This window comes from Phalacrocorax carbo, chromosome 7, assembly GCF_963921805.1.
Source record: "Phalacrocorax carbo chromosome 7, bPhaCar2.1, whole genome shotgun sequence".
In the NCBI taxonomy this organism is placed as follows: domain Eukaryota; kingdom Metazoa; phylum Chordata; class Aves; order Suliformes; family Phalacrocoracidae; genus Phalacrocorax; species Phalacrocorax carbo.
Window position 1 is genome coordinate 45,941,312 of NC_087519.1, and position 17,244 is coordinate 45,958,555.

At 40.3% G+C, this 17,244-nt stretch overlaps 1 protein-coding gene across 2 annotated transcripts in view; it reads left to right on the forward strand.

Moving 5' to 3' along the window:
- ARHGEF26 (Rho guanine nucleotide exchange factor 26) overlaps nucleotides 1-17,244 on the forward strand; it is a 65,526-nt gene that overhangs the window by 28,543 nt on the left and 19,739 nt on the right. For both annotated transcript variants that reach the window (XM_064457835.1, XM_064457836.1), the window contains exons 7-10: nucleotides 7,743-7,895; nucleotides 8,393-8,522; nucleotides 10,520-10,594; nucleotides 12,392-12,481. In XM_064457835.1, coding sequence (XP_064313905.1) covers nucleotides 7,743-7,895; nucleotides 8,393-8,522; nucleotides 10,520-10,594; nucleotides 12,392-12,481 — 448 coding nt within the window. The remainder of the gene's footprint in view (nucleotides 1-7,742; nucleotides 7,896-8,392; nucleotides 8,523-10,519; nucleotides 10,595-12,391; nucleotides 12,482-17,244) is intronic.

Sequence of the window (17,244 nt, forward strand, 5' to 3'; positions counted from 1 at the left end):
TGTGTTCAGTTTTTCCTTTATTTCTGCCATTAAGTACTTCTGGAGATGCTTTTTTCTTCTTTCTCTAGCTGAAGTCCTCAGCCAAAGAATTCCTGCTTCTTTACCTAATTGTCTCCTAATGACCGTTTTTAATGCTAACAGTATAGCTACTTTCCTTAAAAGAAAAAAAACGCCACCCAAACCCCAAATCTTCCCTCACCAGTGACTTAAGATGGTTTCTGTTACCCAGGAACAAATAGTTTTGGCATCAAATAAAAATAACTCATTTTGAGATGAAATATTGTTTGAAACAAGGAGGATTTAAACCATATTCTAGATCAATGGCCTTAAAATTGTGAGTTTATCCAAAAGAACCATAATGACCCAAACTGTTGTAGAGGGCTGTTGTAGTACCAGCACAGTGGAGTTTGTTGATTTGTATCCTTTGGGTTTTTTGCACACTAGTGTACAAGGTCCACTTTTGGTGCTAGTGGTGCCTGGAGGTTTCCCCATCCCCATTACTCCCTTAGTTCAGCCAGCTGCCAAACAGGCGAGATGTAGCTGAAAAATAACCCACAAAACAAACCTGGTCAGAGTTTTCCTTGTCTTGCCTCCCTTGCAACCCCGTTGGAGCAGTTCCCAGATCTCATCAAGTGTCAGCCCACAGGCAGTTGTGGTGACGTACCTGAAAGAGCATGGTAGGAAAAAGAGTTAACAAGTTGGACAAGAGCTGTGAAAGCTGGCGTCACCAGAACTATGGCATGAAGCTGCCAGCTGCCATACTTAATTGTACTGAAATCTATCCGCATATTATGTAAAAATATTTAAAAAAAAATAAAAATTAAAAAACCAGAAATCCCACAGCAGCATTCGTAGCTGTCTTCCTGGAGCATCTGGCTCCTCTTCTGTGGCCTAACCTCTGTATAGAGAGTTATGTGAATATTTGTGTTTAAGGACAGTAGAACAAAAGTACTTAAAAAATTTAAAGCCTTCCATCTGTAACCCAAGAACTATTTATCCATTAGGTGTTTCTGTGTCCTTTCCTGCAGAGCATCACTGTCACGATCGTCTGAAACTTAGTGCCCACACAGATCCTCTCAAGCAATTGTGCTTTGTTGTTGGGACTTGCAGGGTTTGTTCTAGTAGTAGCTTATGAATCTTTCACCGGTTTTCACATTTACTGTTGCTGCAGGAAGCACAAAAGAGGAACACTGTATTTATCTGTGCGTTTCTTTGGTAGTAAAGTGGATGGATGGTCAACAGTTACTCGAACTTGCATCTCTGCTTTCCTTGTACAGAGACTGATGAGGAATGAAGAAACAGCCTTTCTTAGTTGAGAGTGGGCGATAAGTCTTCAAGAGGTCAGTCTGGCTTCGGAGAACTGCCATTGCCCTTCTTGGATAAAAATAATGTGTAGCTTTGAAAAGGCACCAAGTTGTTAGTATGTCTGGAAATATCTGTGTTCGGCAATGGTGCTATAGTGGGAGGATATGTATTTGTTCCGTTGGCTCCTCTCATGTATCACTGGGTCAATATGCTTTGTTTAAATGAGATTTTAAACCTCAAATTCATGAGACAAAAGCTTTCAAGGCAGATGGATGAGTTACATTGCATTGTTCCATGTTACTCTGGACAACAGCGAGGTTGGTCTGTGCAGTGGTCATACCTAGGAAATCTTCCCTGCCAAAGTGTGGCATCTGCTAACCTGCATGTCATACTGTAACTTCTACTGTGGATGTGGCTGCATCCCTATGATGGTCACGTATAGAGGTGTTTATCTGTACATTTCATAGGAAAAGCAGCTTCCTGTGCAGCAGTATCAAAACCTGCAACTTTCTGCCTACCTTTAAGCATGTTTGATAGTTTGCTGCCCTGGTTAACTTCTACAGTTGTGTAGGAAAGAGGCTGAAGTGCCTGCAACGGCACAGAGAGAAGCCTGACAGCACTCGGATCTGTGCCATGGTGTCCTCCTGCCCCTCTGCCCTTCCTGTGACAGGCATTGCTGCTTTGCCTTCTGAACAGCACCTACACAGGGCTGTAAAACAGCGTAACATGGTGACTAGTACACTTGCACTTTGAACTTGTTTTCCTTCAGTTATGGGATTTAGGCGGTTGCCAACTTGGCACAGGTGCCCTTGTGAGGAAGATTAACCTGGGAGTGTTTGCGGTCTCTGGCGCAGGGTGGCCGGGAGTTGTGTGGCTGTGGTGCTACCCACAGGGGTACCTGCTGGGCTCTGAAAGGGAGGGGGGCAGGAGCCTGATGGGGGAATTTGAAATGAAATGACAAATTCCAGACTTCATCTGGAGAGTTTCCTGGGCACTCTCTAAATCACTGCTATTTCTAGACTGTGGTGGAGAGTTCTTTGGCTGATACACTTCCCTCAAGACTAAGCAATGCTTAATTTATGTTTTTGTGTGGTTCTTTTTTTTTATGTTAGCAGAAAATATTTCCCAGATAACAAGATTGATTAGTTCCCTTACATATAGTAAACACATCAGTATTTGCTAGTACTAGCACTTGGTCATTGTGAACGTAGGGGCTGCAGGTGACAGCCCGGGTTTGTAGAGCAGGAGGCAAGTTATGCATCCAGTTGTTCTGCTCCGTTCTCCAAGGTCTCTGCTTGCTGTGTTTGTTAGTTTGGCCGTTCTAGCAAGTCTGTTACGTGGGAGTAGCCTCATCCCTGTTGCTAGAAAGCTTCACAAAATGATTTATAAAGTCATTGTTTGTGACATGCAAGAGATCCCTTTGTTCTGTGACACATGAGTATGTAAGCAACTTTTCAGTCTCGAGGGCAGAGGCAGAAGGACCCTCCTTCTCAGTACTATAAAAAGCATTACTTGGTTCAGCATGGGAGAGGATTTTAAAATGAAGACTCCTGTTGTGATGTCTTTATAATTTATCAAAAAGATTTACATTTCTAGTGCCACAGAATGTTCTTTCTGCGTTCATTTGTCAGTGAGTATTAATTGGTTGAATCAAGATTTGTTTTTCTGAAATGCATATCATTGAGCTAGATGCTATGAGCATTTATTCGCTATCTCGGGAATCTGGCTGTAACAGAATATATTGCCAGGGTTGCCATGGCCTTTTTATTGTTCTGGATTTGTGCCAGAATGCTATAAATAGTTGAAAAGGCAGGCGGCTTACCATTAGGACAGTTAGTTGTGGTTAGGCATGCTGAAAGTTGTTCCAGTTTGTTGCAGAATGAACAAATAGGCTGTCAGGGGCTCTTTTTTTGTTTGTTTGTTTGGTTTTGTAGTTTCTCAGTGGAAATTACCTAATAAAAGGTACTTTTATGGGCTGTTAACTTTGCAGTGTTTGCTGTTTTAAATATATGTGTATGTATGCGTTGTTTTCCATTATTTAGATTGTGGTAACTCCTGTAACAAACTGATTAATTTTAGTCTCTCTCTTTGATCACCCTCTTCTCAGCCATTCTTTTGCTAAAAGCTCCGATTCTGATGCAGCATAAAAGTTCGATGGAAATAAGGCTCTAACTTCCCCATTTTTACTATTCTAAATTCCACCCCCCACCCCTCAAAAAAAAAAAAAAAATTGACACAGATACTAAGCTGCTGTTCCTGATGAGATGATGCAGATTTGGAGAGGCTGATCAGAAATTTCTATTACTTTTATATGAAGTTGCCTGAAATTGGTAATTGTTTTTCCGGTTCTCTTATCTCTAAGAGGAAGAAGCTAAATTGTACTTACTTCCACTCCAGTGGCTTTTTTCTGTTACGGGGTAGTAATGTATCAGCAGCACCGTCGCTGTGAAGCTAAATTTGCATTATACTCTTCTTTATGCAGACATATAGGTCATTATAACTTTGAAAACCTTAAGCGAGAATAATAATAATAATAATGAACTTTGAAATAAGCGATCTACAAGCCAGGCCGCAGTTCCTTTCCACACACAGGATGGCTTTGATGGTAACAGGCTGATATTTTCAGCGACTGGCATCTGACAGAGGGGAGCAATGGTGCTGACCAGAATGGTTAGCAATGGAGAATGGCATGAACCTGCGAGGAAATAAAAAAATCAGTACCGTAAGCAGTAGGAAAAAAGTCAGATAAATGTTTCAGAACCTTGATTCTATGATTGCTGCGTAACCCACATACAAAACAGTAACGATATTATACTGTCTGTCCCTCTCACCAACCTGGTAATGCTACCATGTGTATCCTGCCATTTTGCAAACAGAATAAAATGATCTTTTAGTAATGCTATCAGAATTTTTTTTTCTCCCTCTTGGCTCTCGGGTGCTGATCACCTGGTTCTGGTGACTTCTGCTGTTCCACGTCTACTTCAGTTTCAGATCTTCCACCAAGTCTGCGCTTCCCTGGTCTCACACACCAGAAAGGCTTTGGTATCGGTTTTCTTCTATAGTGACCCTTGATGCAAATAATCTAGACTTTTTGCAGTACATTCAACCTTTCTGTATATTCTTTTTATGTGCTGTCGTTTGATTCTACATGTCTTTTGCTCCTGGATAATAACTGATTCCATAAGATAATTGTTTTTCTAACTATAATATAGCCTGCCTAGTTAAAATCTATTTTACCTGCCTAATTTGAATATTTTTAATTCAGTGCAGTCTAGTTTTGGAATATCCAGATAGCAAGATGCAGTATTCATAAGGATGTCAGTCTTGCTCAATTAATATCTTTATCTAGGGGTGAAGGGAGAGTAAATGTTGAGAAGAAATGTCGACCGAAAGGATTGCTCTCAGGGCATTTATTTTGTGTATTTTTTCATGGCATCTGTTAAAGCAGAACTTCTGTTCATGTTTACGGGAGTTTCGCAGTTGTAAATGAGACAGTTTAGGCCTCATAAAGGTGAATTGTATAGAGTAGTTTGTAACGTTGTGCTTGTACCGCTGCACATTTGTGTTTATAGAGTTGAATTAACTGGAGTTTTTGAAAGTTGTGCATATCAGTCATTGACTAAAGCAGTGCCGACAAGTAGGAAAAAACAGCTTAAGAAAATTGCCTGAGCAAATATCGGGACATTGCTCCTGTTGGTGACTGCCGGCTTGTTAATGAGCTGCCGAAAGACATGGGAAGACCCTTCACAGGAGCCACCAACTTTAAGGAGGAAACCCTTGTCACAAAGACAGGGCAAACTCCACTGTAGGTGAGATCTCCAGTATTTCTAGATCTTGTCCTGTAAAAAGAAACAAACAGGAAATGAATTAAACCTGTATTTCTAAATTTGGCACGTAGCCTTTGTGAGAGGGGAGTTTTGGAGTACTGCAAATCGGACGTCTCTTTTAAACAGCATCAGGGCAAGATGCGGGAAGTCAAATGCTGTTTTGTGATGCTGTTTGACTTTCACTTAATTGGATCTAACTTTAACCAGAAAGGTTCTGGATTTGACAGAAACAAATGCTTTAAAGAAACCTTTCTGGTATTTAAAAAAAAAAAAAAAAAGCAGCCAGTCACACAGCACAACTAATTTGTAGTTGGTTAAATTGAATGTAATCACTCGACCACTCATACTGGTATTTTTAGGACAGAATCTCCCTAAAATTTTATGTTAGAAGGGTTTTATGATGTGTCTGGTTCACTTATTGAATCTAGTAATTAGCAGATTGGATGCAAAAAAAGACAAACTTTGATTCAGAATCTGATGCGTGGTTTCCAGAGGTGGTAATTCTTGTAGTGTGTGTTGTGGGGGGTGGGACTTGGGTACGCTGCTGCTTTCTGCTCCTCTTCTTTTTTTTTTTTTTTTTTGTTTAATCTTCTACAATCCAAGAATTTTACTGTTCCTTACAATGACTGTGACTGATGATGTCATTGGTGAAGCACCAGTTCAAAAAGTGCATGTTCTAGCCCAGCATGGTCAAAAGCCTTGTCAGCGTGCCATAACATAGAGCAGGAAGAAATGTTATATTTTCTAATTTCCTGAGCAAAGTAAATTGGCAGTGTGCTGAGAAGCTTTCCCAACTATAAACATGTCTGAGTAGAGTAGAAACGAATTCCAGTTGTCTGCAGTTCATGGTGGTCAGCGGTTGAAATCTGACTGTTGTGGTTCATGAGAAATTGTAGGCTGTGTGACTTGGACGCACCCCCCTGCCCCTTCTTGGACCCCAGTGAAATTTCAGGCAACTGTTAACTTCAGCATTTGTCCGTGTGTTGTGCGAGGCCTCACTGCAGCTTGGTGTGCTTTGCCAGCTAGTGCTGTCCTTGATACTAAAACCCCGAGTACAGCGCATAATGCAAGTCAGTGACAACTCGAAATGTTTTGTGCGTTGACATAAGATGGGTGGAGGATGGAAGGGTGCTGGAGGACTCTGCCTTCCAAAAGCGGCAAGGCTTCCAAAAAAGTACTGCTGCACCACTTAAGCGGGAAGAGAGAGAGGAAAATTGTGCACTGTAGCAGACAGCATTGTATCTATCTGTAGGCGGTGTCCTGTTTTTCATTAAATGACAGCACTGATAAACATCGCTCAGTTCAGTCTGCAGTTAATATGTCAGAACTGTAAAAAAAACCAAAACCAAACAAAAAATCCAAACCAAAACTTCCCACGCTTGATTCCTCTGACAGTGTGATTGACCGAGTGAGTCTGGCAACCGCTAGATTCAGGCAGCTTCTTCCACGCGCACGTGAAAAAAAGCCTTAATTTTAGTTAACCCATGTTGTTAAACACTTGTATGATAAGCTCCTGTTCATCCTGTTCTCCTCTTCTTATGTGTTTGAGGTTTGCTTATAAAACAAACTCTGGAGAACATTGGTGGTGCAGGTAAAATGAAATGCTGCAAGGTGACAGGTTTTTAAAGAGCCAGTGTTAGTAATAAGAAATGGAATAAAGGGACAAAATAAAACATGTTTCGGAATGTTTTAGCTTGATGGGAGATCACGTGTTCCAAGTTTGGTTTGTTTTTTTTTTTTCCCCCTGTGCTATATGAGAGTTGTTTTATTAGCTGGTTTATTCTACAGAGTTCAGGATTGTTCTACTGAATCATCTTTGAAGGCTGCAGGCAAGTCTAGTATTGGAGCGACTTTCAGTAGCTTCTAGGTTTCTGCGGGTTGCAGTGGTGTCAGGGTGTCAGCGTCGGGAATTCTAATGACCTGCAACAGATCTAATGCCAATCTGTGTTGTGTGAGTTCTTACGCCGCACACAGTGAAATATTTCTAATGAGCATTGTGAAAATAAAAGCTTTTGTTTTCTGGTAAAATCAGAAGTGCAAGGAGGAGTGGAAAGCTTTCAGAGGCCAAAGGAACTCAGATATGGAACAGGGGATGAAGAACCGAGTTGTTCTTGGAACAGGCACTTTTAGGGGAAAATGTCAGCTGGACAAGGTGCTCAGCCGATTGGTTTTTTTGTTCTTAGTTTAGCAGTTCACATGCAGCTTTACTTCATTGAACATTTCTGTATTGTACTTCCTTTATTACAAGAGGAAATGTGTAAATGTTGTGCTTGAAGTTGTTTCATTTCTTTTGCAGCCCTGTTTCTGGAAATTCTAGTCAAACCAGATTAGTAATGCCGTTTTGGTTTTGGCAGCCAGAGAATAGGAAGTAACTTTGCCAGCATTGCTTATGCTGAGCCCTGCCAGGTGCCACCACCACCCTTTGACTCGTATCGTGTAAAGATTTCCCTCACTGTTCTGCCGAAGGAGAGAACGATCTCACCCTTTCACAAACCATTCACATTGTCATTAGGGCATAGAAGTCATGGGTTGTGTCAGGTGAAGTGTAAAATGTTGCAAGAGAGTGTCTGCTGTTGTTTTGTAAAAATGATTAATTTCTTTTTTTCACAGGTTCTTTAAAGAACTTGAAGCAAGACATCAGAACAACATCTTTATTGATGATATTAGTGATATAGTTGAAAAGCACACTTCGTCAACATTTGATCCATACGTAAAGTACTGCACCAATGAAGTCTATCAGCAGCGAACACTGCAGAAATTACTGTAAGAACTAATAGTAAAATACGATTGCAAAATCACCCGCTTTGTAGTAGGAGTGAGTCGTAGGCCATGGTATCTGGTGTAAAATACGGCTTCCAACTAAACAGGCGCTAACATGCTTAGCTTTCCTTAATGTGCAGGTTCCTCTGAAGTAATTGAGAGTGAAAACATGCCTGGCCGCATAGTCCAGTCTGATTTGTGGTTTTGTGTCACATTCCCTTTCTGCTGATAAGTACAGCTTAATCAATGTCAAAGATGCCTTCACATGGCGTGTTACATCGGAGTCTGGCACTCATGTTCATGTGTCAGAGAACTTGAGGTTTCTAAATGTCAATACTGGTCTCTCATGTCTAAATAAATAAAGCTGAAGGCATAGTTGATGTGACTCCTTCAAACCATGCTTCCCTACTAATAAAATAATAATTTATTCAAAATTTAGCAACTTTCACAATTCTCTGGTAAAACAAACCATTTAATTCTCTCCCCCTTTTTCCCACCAGAGCCACAAATCCAGCATTTAAAGAGGTGTTATCACGGATCGAGTCCCATGAAGACTGTCGGAATTTACCAATGATCTCTTTCCTCATTCTTCCCATGCAGAGAGTTACGCGGCTTCCCTTACTGATGGATGTGAGAACAGAGTTATTTTTCTATTTTACCTTGACGCACGTCCTTTCCATGCTCGCATTCTTTCATATTCAAGTCCTAGTTCGCTAAAGTCTTTCCATATGTTCTTTCTTACATGAGGTACAGGGCTGTAGATACTGGTCTATTGATTATGAAGTCCTGTAGCATTTGTTCACTTACTGTGACCGGTACCTCCTGCTCCTGAGTCCCCCTTCAAAAATTAAATATTTAGATATTCTAATGGAAAAACTGTAAAGGGTCAAAATGATTCTGAAACCAAGGAACCTAGCGCAGAAATTGTATTTAGTGTTAGGATTAAAATTAAACCCTACAGTTTAATTTCACAGAAGTTACAGAAAGAACAAGACTTCCTGTCATATAGATGAGATATGGGCCCTTTTGCAGTAAAGACTTACTTTCAGGAGCAGAACCATTAAGACCCTCAGTTAAGAGGGTCACAGTGTAACCCTGAAGAACGAACTCCCTTCTCGAGGGCACGGGAGCTGCTCGTGAGTGGAGCAGTATTGATACGTTCATTTTCCTACTGGTGTGATACATGGTGTGGTGTTCCCTTCCTGCGCAGGAACTGGGTGACTCATGAAGTGTGGTGAAGTGCAGCTGAGTATTTGTGGAGCAAAGTTCACACCCAGATTCATGGTGTTTCAGTTAAGATGCTAGAAGTAATTTTATGAGATGGACCACCAGCAATAGTGCAGATTAAAATGCAGGCTCAGACTCTAGCATCGGTAGGATCCAGAAAGAGGATTAATAATTTTTTTTCTTCTATCTATTTGCAAATTGAGTACTGATTAATTCGATTAATCATCTGGATAGTTACTTAGTTCATTCATGGACGTTGAATACTCTCCCCTCTGCATTACATTTCTAGGTCTAAAAAAAGGAATAATAATCCAGTATCAATTGGTGTGTCACTAGGTGTGCTGTCACCTTCTTGGTCGTTGGTTTTTTCCTCCTTTGCCTCTTTCCCCTCTTCAGCTGAAAGAATCTAAACAAACCAAGCATTTTATTTTCCTCTGTTTCAGTTTTGTGTATTTGTTTTTCTTGGAGATGGTTGTGTAAACCTTATATTGAGAATTCAGAGTGAATTCATTTTTTAAGGTTTCAGTACTACCTGGCTCCAGCTACCTTCAGAGAGGAGGGAACATAATTAAGCCAAAGACTAATTTAATATAAAATACCTTACGATGTTCCCGTTTCTCAATCAAAAAAGTGACTTAACTGATCTGTCACTGATTCAAACTGCCTGTTTCTGATAGGACTTTGTCTTTACCTCTAACTCCCGAGAATAAACTCTGTCAATAGATAAAACTCTCATGTGTAGCTTATAGGTTGGTTTTACTTCTCATTACTTTCCAGTGCTTCCTCTGTTTGGGTGCTGCAGCTGTCTTCTTTCATGTGCTTTCTTGTTTTAATAAAATAATACTGTTACGTGTATTTTTCCATGATACACACGATAGTGCAGCCTTAGGAACCTTCTCTGTTAGTCATTTGGAATAGTTCCTTTCCACAAAGAGGTCAAGACAGAGTAATCTGGTGGAGTTCCCTTATTGCAAGTACTGGTCTACATAAATGGGTGTTTCAGCTTCCAGGACAAGCTTAACATGATACTTGAAACAGGAAGTACCTGATTACGTACGGCTGTAGTGGTGTTTCATTGTGGTTTGCAAAAAGTTAGAGGCAAGATGGCAGAAGCCCTCCCTTTCCTGGAAGGATATGGTCAGCCTGCCTCCCCCAGCGTGTTGCCAGGGATGGAGGTTGGCCAAGATGTGCAAAACATCACTTTGCTCCAGAAAGCTTTCAAGGCAGGCGTCCCTTAGTGTCATGAAGCACTGTGAAGAAGTGACCTAGTGTCCTCTCATTTATCCCAAGCCACAGCTGTGACTTCACCTCTTTGATTACAATAAATACGTACCTAAAATTCTGTATTTGTTACAGTCTGTGCTTCTCAGTCCTCTGAAGTCACTGATGTTTTGTTTCAGACTATTTGTCAGAAAACTCCTAAGGATTCACCAAGGTATGAGAACTGCAAGCAAGCCCTGAAAGAAGTAAGCAAGGTACGTTCTTAGCAGTTTAATATGGATGCAGAATTTTTCTTGCTTTGACTATTTTCCTTCCTGAATTGCACTGCGTGCTTCTGTCATGTCAAAAATCCACCGTGAGAAGTGGCTGCTGTTGGTTTTTGTTAGTCACTTGGGAATTAATTTTCATGTTCGTTACTCATGAACATGAAGCTTCACCGATGAACACTTCGTTCACCTGTTTCATTGTGTTCACTGTTTGCCAGTCATTCCAACAGAAAGCCATATGGTGCACCATATGTATAAAGAAAGCCAAAACACTGTCCTGACAGTAGAGAAAAGAGTGTGAATCTTCTAAGCAAACTTCAGCATTCTTTCTACTGTACTGGAAGTTAACCACATCACCTTCTGTCACTTGTTCAAGGTTGTTCTCTTCTCCTGTATTCATGCTTTTTTTTCCAAGAATCAACGATGGATGAAGAGCACAAGTCCATTTCCGTGCATGGATTGGAATCTCAACATTGCTTACTTGTGTAATAAATTCTAGTTCCTTCCATTTGAACCTGAGCAGTCATATTACCATTTTTTTTAAATTGGTAGGAAATTCCAATCCATCTGTTAATACATTTATATTTATGTATAAACAACTCCTTAAATATATATATTTATATATGGAAAACTTTTTAAAACAGAATGTTATGGTATGAAAAGAAAATCTAAGGATCTGAGGACTGGCTATCTTTTGCCTCCAAGAGCTCAGAATTTCAGAAACTATAGTGCATCATAGAGTGTTGTGAAATGTGAAGTACTGTGCATTCTTTATTTAGGGGGAAAAAAGAAAAAAAATCTTTCTCCACACATTGGGGCTGGACATTACCTTGGGCCTTGAAATTCTTGTCTACTTTAAGGCAAAAATTGGTATTTTCCATGCATGAATAATGCAAACGGGAAGAGTACTGAAGGATAAAAACTCCAAACTGTTTTATTTAAGAAAAGCCACAAGGGATCGTTTTTATGCCTAAATTACTGTCTGTTTATTACTTAGGAAAATATCCTAAATTTGGCAACACTGCGCTGCTGCCAACGCATTCAGGTTTTTCTGTAGGAGCGGTATATGGTGTGTGAAGTGTGCGATTACAACAGGAGAAAAGGCCTGCTGGCAGCTGGGAGATCCATGCATGATGTTGCAGGGCTCAGGGGATGCATCTTCATGTCTTTATCTTTGCCCCCTATTTTTATGTTCTCACCGCCCCCCTGTGCAGGCTTCAGTCAAACTGTAGTGTGCTTTAAAATGGCATTCTAATGGTCAGCTGCAATGAAACTTTTTCTAGGGTAGTGTTTGCCTTAGTTTATCAAGATGGTGCTGTAACGTTTGTGCGGGGACGTTCTGCGAATGAGCTGGGTGTGCGCGGTAGACGCAGCAGCAGGTCGCACTGATGTGTCGCTCTGGAAGGCTGTTCGTTTTGCAGCTGATGAGTAACTCGGATCAGAGAGCTGTGACCCTTCTCAGTCAGAACTTCTGGATGAACCTTCGTGCCATCTGGACTCCCCTGAAGAATAAATAATTACCATAGTACAATAGGATAATTCAGGTTGAGGGCAATCTCTGGGGGTCATCCAGAGCCTCAAAGCAGAATCGGCTGTCGAGGCAGACCAGGTCGCTCAGGGCTGCATGCAGTCTGGTCTTGAAAGCACTATGTCTCTGACCCAGCCTGAAAATGTCAGTTCCTTCGTAAATTTTAAGCTTCCTCAGAAGTGCATTTAATAAAGTAATTAGAGTTTATTACAAGTCTTGAGTACATTAAACCTGTTCAATAAATGTCTCACTTCTAGCTGGTGCGTTTATGCAACGAAGGTGCTCGGAAAATGGAAAGGACAGAAATGATGTACACAATTAACTCCCAACTGGAATTTAAAATCAAGGTACGATGATGCTATTTCTGACCATAAATCACTTAGCATGTGAATAGCTTTGAGTACATGTTAAGGTTTGACAGGCTCGTTGCCAGCACAAAGTAAATTAGCATAGGCTGTAATATTGACATGACTTCTCAGTCAAGGAGGATGGGTTCATGCTCTGGGGTAGCTGAAGCCCTGGAAACTCGGAGGAACTGAGAAATGTTGCATCTAACCAAGGGGATTAAGCTTAGGGTTGGGGCTTTTCAGGGAAAGAGAGTATCAGGATATATATATTTTTTTTTAAAAAAAAGGATAAATTAGCATTAATTCCTGAAGAATGAGGTATGGATGGACTCTGGGTTTGCCTTTGTGGATGAAACCCTGTCCCTGTGGGAGTGACGATACCTAATAATATCAGTCATGGCACAATTTTATGCTGCTGTATGTAATTCATAACAATGTGTGTGATGGTCTTGTCACAGTTCACACAGAATCACACGTTGCTCTGCCTCAGTGTCCATCCCTCTCATCATTCATTTCCTCCAGGCTCGTCAGATTTTGAATTGCTTTTTTCTCCCCTCTTTCCTCCTACATAAAACAAAAGCAGAAGAGTGCACAGCATAATTTCTTATTTGTACGAGAATTGTTGCAGTTCTCTGCTGCAAACGGAGGCCACGTTGTTGTGCAGTGCCCTGGTACATTAATTGACAAGTCTGGTGAAGTCTCTTGTAGAGTGGAACTTGTTGGATGGATTAAAGAAATGGTTTTTTTGGGGAGGTGTTGCATTGCAGAGCAGCTCTGTTTCTCACTTCAGCACGTCTGTCAGTGTGTAAACAAGTTCTGATAAACCTGAGCCCATGCGAATTGTCACTTTTCTGTGCTCTGTAGATAGTTCTGAAGTTTTGCTTAGATTTCTAAGCAAAATCTTGTGTTCCTTTAAAGAGTGTGTTAGTATTTGTTCGATATGTAAACAGTGGAACTTTAGTGACATGTTCATATCACACACTAATTCTTGCAAAGGAAAGGCCTGTTGTGACAGGATAAAAAACTAAAACTTTTGTCACGTATTTTCATTTTAAGTAGAAGGGTTATGTTATAGCAAAATGTTTTTTTTAATATCTGTTGAATTAAGGATTCTTTGTTGTAAGGACAAAGTAAGCTGCTGTGAAGATTTTGCCACCTGGAGGGAGGCCGACTGCTGCTGCTTGATGTTCTCATGTACATGGTAGGAATACCATCCCTGAGTAAATATTTTTAGGCCAGGGAAGGATCCTAATAGTATTTGATTATCCTGATTTACAGCAGCACAAAATTTAAAACAAAACAAATGAACAAACAACAGAAAAACCCAACCCCCTGCAAAAAACCCCAGCTAACCAAACAAAAACAACAAAAAAAACACACCCCCCGACCCCCCCCCACCCAAACAAAAAAACCCCACCAAATGAACCAGGCCTATTTCCAGTTTCTTGGAATTATGGTCTCTTTCTACAAGATTCTCAGTCTGCTTTAAAATCTGTTTGTTTGAGGAGGAGTCCTTTCTGTGGGACGTGATTGAGAGCAGGATAGCGTTGGAGTGCTGCACGCTGCAGAATTCAAGGAGGCCGTGGTGCACAATGCCTGAGCCCAGCTGGCTCTCCCAGCAGCTGGCTCTCCCAGGCCCGTGGGTCGCGCCTGCAGGCAGGAGTTACCGAGCTTTGCCTACGCCAGCACATGTGGCAGCACCGGGCGTGCAACCAAAATGGTGTGGAGCAGCAGGCTGTGCAACAGCAGGCTTCGGTGTAGGTGAAATTACTTAAGCTAAACTACACCTTTATTAATACAGTTCACTTTATTAATCCTGAGTTTTTGTTTTGCTAGTACAGGTGCTGTTAACCCTCAAATAATTTTGAGGAGTCTTGGGGTACTGAGGTATTCCAAATTTTTTTCCTTCTAGTAGTGAAAATACAGTTTCAGTTGTTTTTTTTTTTTTTAATCCTCTACAATCAGTCTTTTTGGTAGGAAAAATAGCAGTCATCATTAGTAGGGGTTTTAGTGTGCTTTCAAGATATTTCAAGTATATTTACTATTTCCTGTGTTTTTCAATGTTTGTTAAAATACTGTTTCTGTAAGTAATGTCTTATTCTGTTACATAATGAGTGTTGTTTGGTGAAGATCTTTTCTATTTTATTACCATAGATGTAGTAAGTGGAGGTTCATGTTTTTAAAAGCACAGTTCTTTAAAGGAACTTGGTCAGTCTTTGAGGAAATGCTGTCTCCAAAAAGGTGTTTATCAACCTGTCCAAAGTATTTTCATTTTCAAACTTTGACTAAAAACTGAGAAAACCAAAAATACAACAACAACAATAAACAAACCATATCTTAACAAGTGACATCACTACATTTGCTAACAATGGTCGATAGTAGTCTCAAGTCTTTGGACAGTCTAAAATAGCATTTTGGATAGTCTGAAGTCCTCGAGCGATCTGCTTTGCAGTTTTATTTGCAGTTTTCAAATCTGCAGAAGTACCTAACAGTGTCTAAGTGCTTAAATGTTTTATAGGCTCTAACGCTCCCCATGGGACCTCCTGGGATTGCTCTTGATCCCAACTTTGCAGATGCGAGAGGCCCTGTGTAATTCCTCCCTGTACGTGCTGTAACTCGCAGCTCTCACTAGGTTCACGGGGTAACAGCAACTCCGTGTATTTCATTTTTCTGTAATTTTTGTGCAAGTGTTTTTTTTCCTTTGTGCATCTTAAATATAACTGCTTAGTGGTTCAGACCTTATCTGTGGTTTGAGAGCTTGCCAGCTGGCGTGTAAAAGGCTGCTTTGGCTAAATTTCAATACTTTCTAAGTTCTGACAGCTTGTTTTATATAGAAAGGCGACAGCATACATGATGTACCCTTCTGGCAATTAAGGAAAAATTAATATGAAAGTGAAAAGCAGCCTCTGGAATACAGTCAATTAGGAAAATGTAACGAATTCACTTGGAGCGCAGATTAAAAATTTCTATGCGAGAAGAAACTAAAAATTCCTCTAAAGTACTCTGTCTGTAAAACAATCATTGTGGTGCCATAATTCTGTTTTATAACCATTATAAATTAGGTAAAATATTTCTGTTCTTGCTCAACCTCATAGATTGTTTTGGGATTTCTGTTTAACTCTGTTAGATGTAACTGTAGAGCACTGCATAGGAGTACAACAGAAGCTGCTCAAATACATCACTTTTGTACATGGCTTATCTTTAGAATTTAGTTTTTAATTAACATTCAGAAGACTAAATTTTTCATCTGTAGCACCAGAAAGGTTGTGGGGTTTTTTTTCTGCATACACGCTTTTGTGTTCATGAAACAAACCTGTTTGACCTCTGCACTGAAGGCCCATCTAGCCCAGAGTCTTTCAACTTTGCAGTCAGAAAGGTGCGATGGTGTCGCTGTTAGGATACGGTCTGACGTTTCACGCTCCTGTATTGTCACACGGAACCAGCACTGCATTTCAGGAAACATACAAGCTGTTTGTTTAAAAAAATTATTTTCATGTTACTTGAAGGTACTGCACCGGCAGAGTTTTGATTGAAAGTAAGCCAAATTTTTAAAACGTGAATGTCGATATAAAACTTCCTGTGATTTCAGTGATGGAGCTTGGGAGCTCCTCTGGGAGTGTCATATCTGAATACTGGGCTAAACTGGGCTTTCATACCTAACCTCTGAGGCTTAATGATGCGTCTTTAATAAAATGACTGTCCATAAGAAAAATGATATGATACAGTCCTAGGAGAAAGTAATAAAGTTGGCTTGATAGGAGTCTAAGTTAGCCATTGATTTGAGGCGAGTGACAATATCAATTAATGATGTTACAGTGAGTTGTAGCCAGTCTGATTTACTCTGATTCACTAACAGAGACTTGGGTAAAAATCTGTTTATGAAATATGGATTTGAAACACAATTCTGCATTTCCAAATTGGAGAATAGAGTAAAAAATGCATTTAATAAACTAAGGGGTACTACAAAGCTAGAAACCCGCAAAAAAATCATGTAAGTCAAAACAGAATATGTGAGCTTAGACTAATTGGGAGGAAGTGTCTGAAGGGAATTTTGTCAAGATTCAATACAATAATACCATCTTGGTAGCATGAATGCAAAAGTACTAGGAAATGTAGCAGATAAATGAAATATGTTGGTATTTATCAGAAGTCACTGAAAGAATACAGGTTTTGAAAGGTCCCTGCAGTATAGCAAAGGTTTTGTTCAGTGAACGTCTGTGTTCAAGTGCCAGGTGAGGGTGGATATTCCCTACCGCTTGTTCTGGTTATTTTGGGAGATAAATCAGCCTGAAGCAAGGTAAAAAGTTTAAGGCTTTAATTTGTATCAATGTGCAACAGTTCCAGAGGGCTGCTATGTTTTGCAATTTAAGCAACTTTCACCTGCTGTTAGTACACCTAATGGAAGGCATGGGGAAGAGAGTTCTGTGGTACTGCGTGGTGGCAGAAAAAGCATCTTTGGAATAATTGTTTTGCTGTGCCACTTCAGAGTCACTGTAAAATCATACCTCAGAATTCAAAAGCACGCGGGTGGCTGCATGTAAAATGAGGGAGTTAACATTTTGTGCTTCCAACAGCGAGATCACAGTCAAAGCACTGGATTTTGGTTTTGGCATAATACTGTGGGGCAAGTATTGACAAGTTGAAATCAGTTCAGTAAAGAGCAGCTAAAGCGATTAAAAGATATAAAAAGACAACCCACGCAGAATGAAAAGACAGCTGACAAGCTGAATGAAGAAGTGTTTTTTACAAGCATGTGAAAGGTG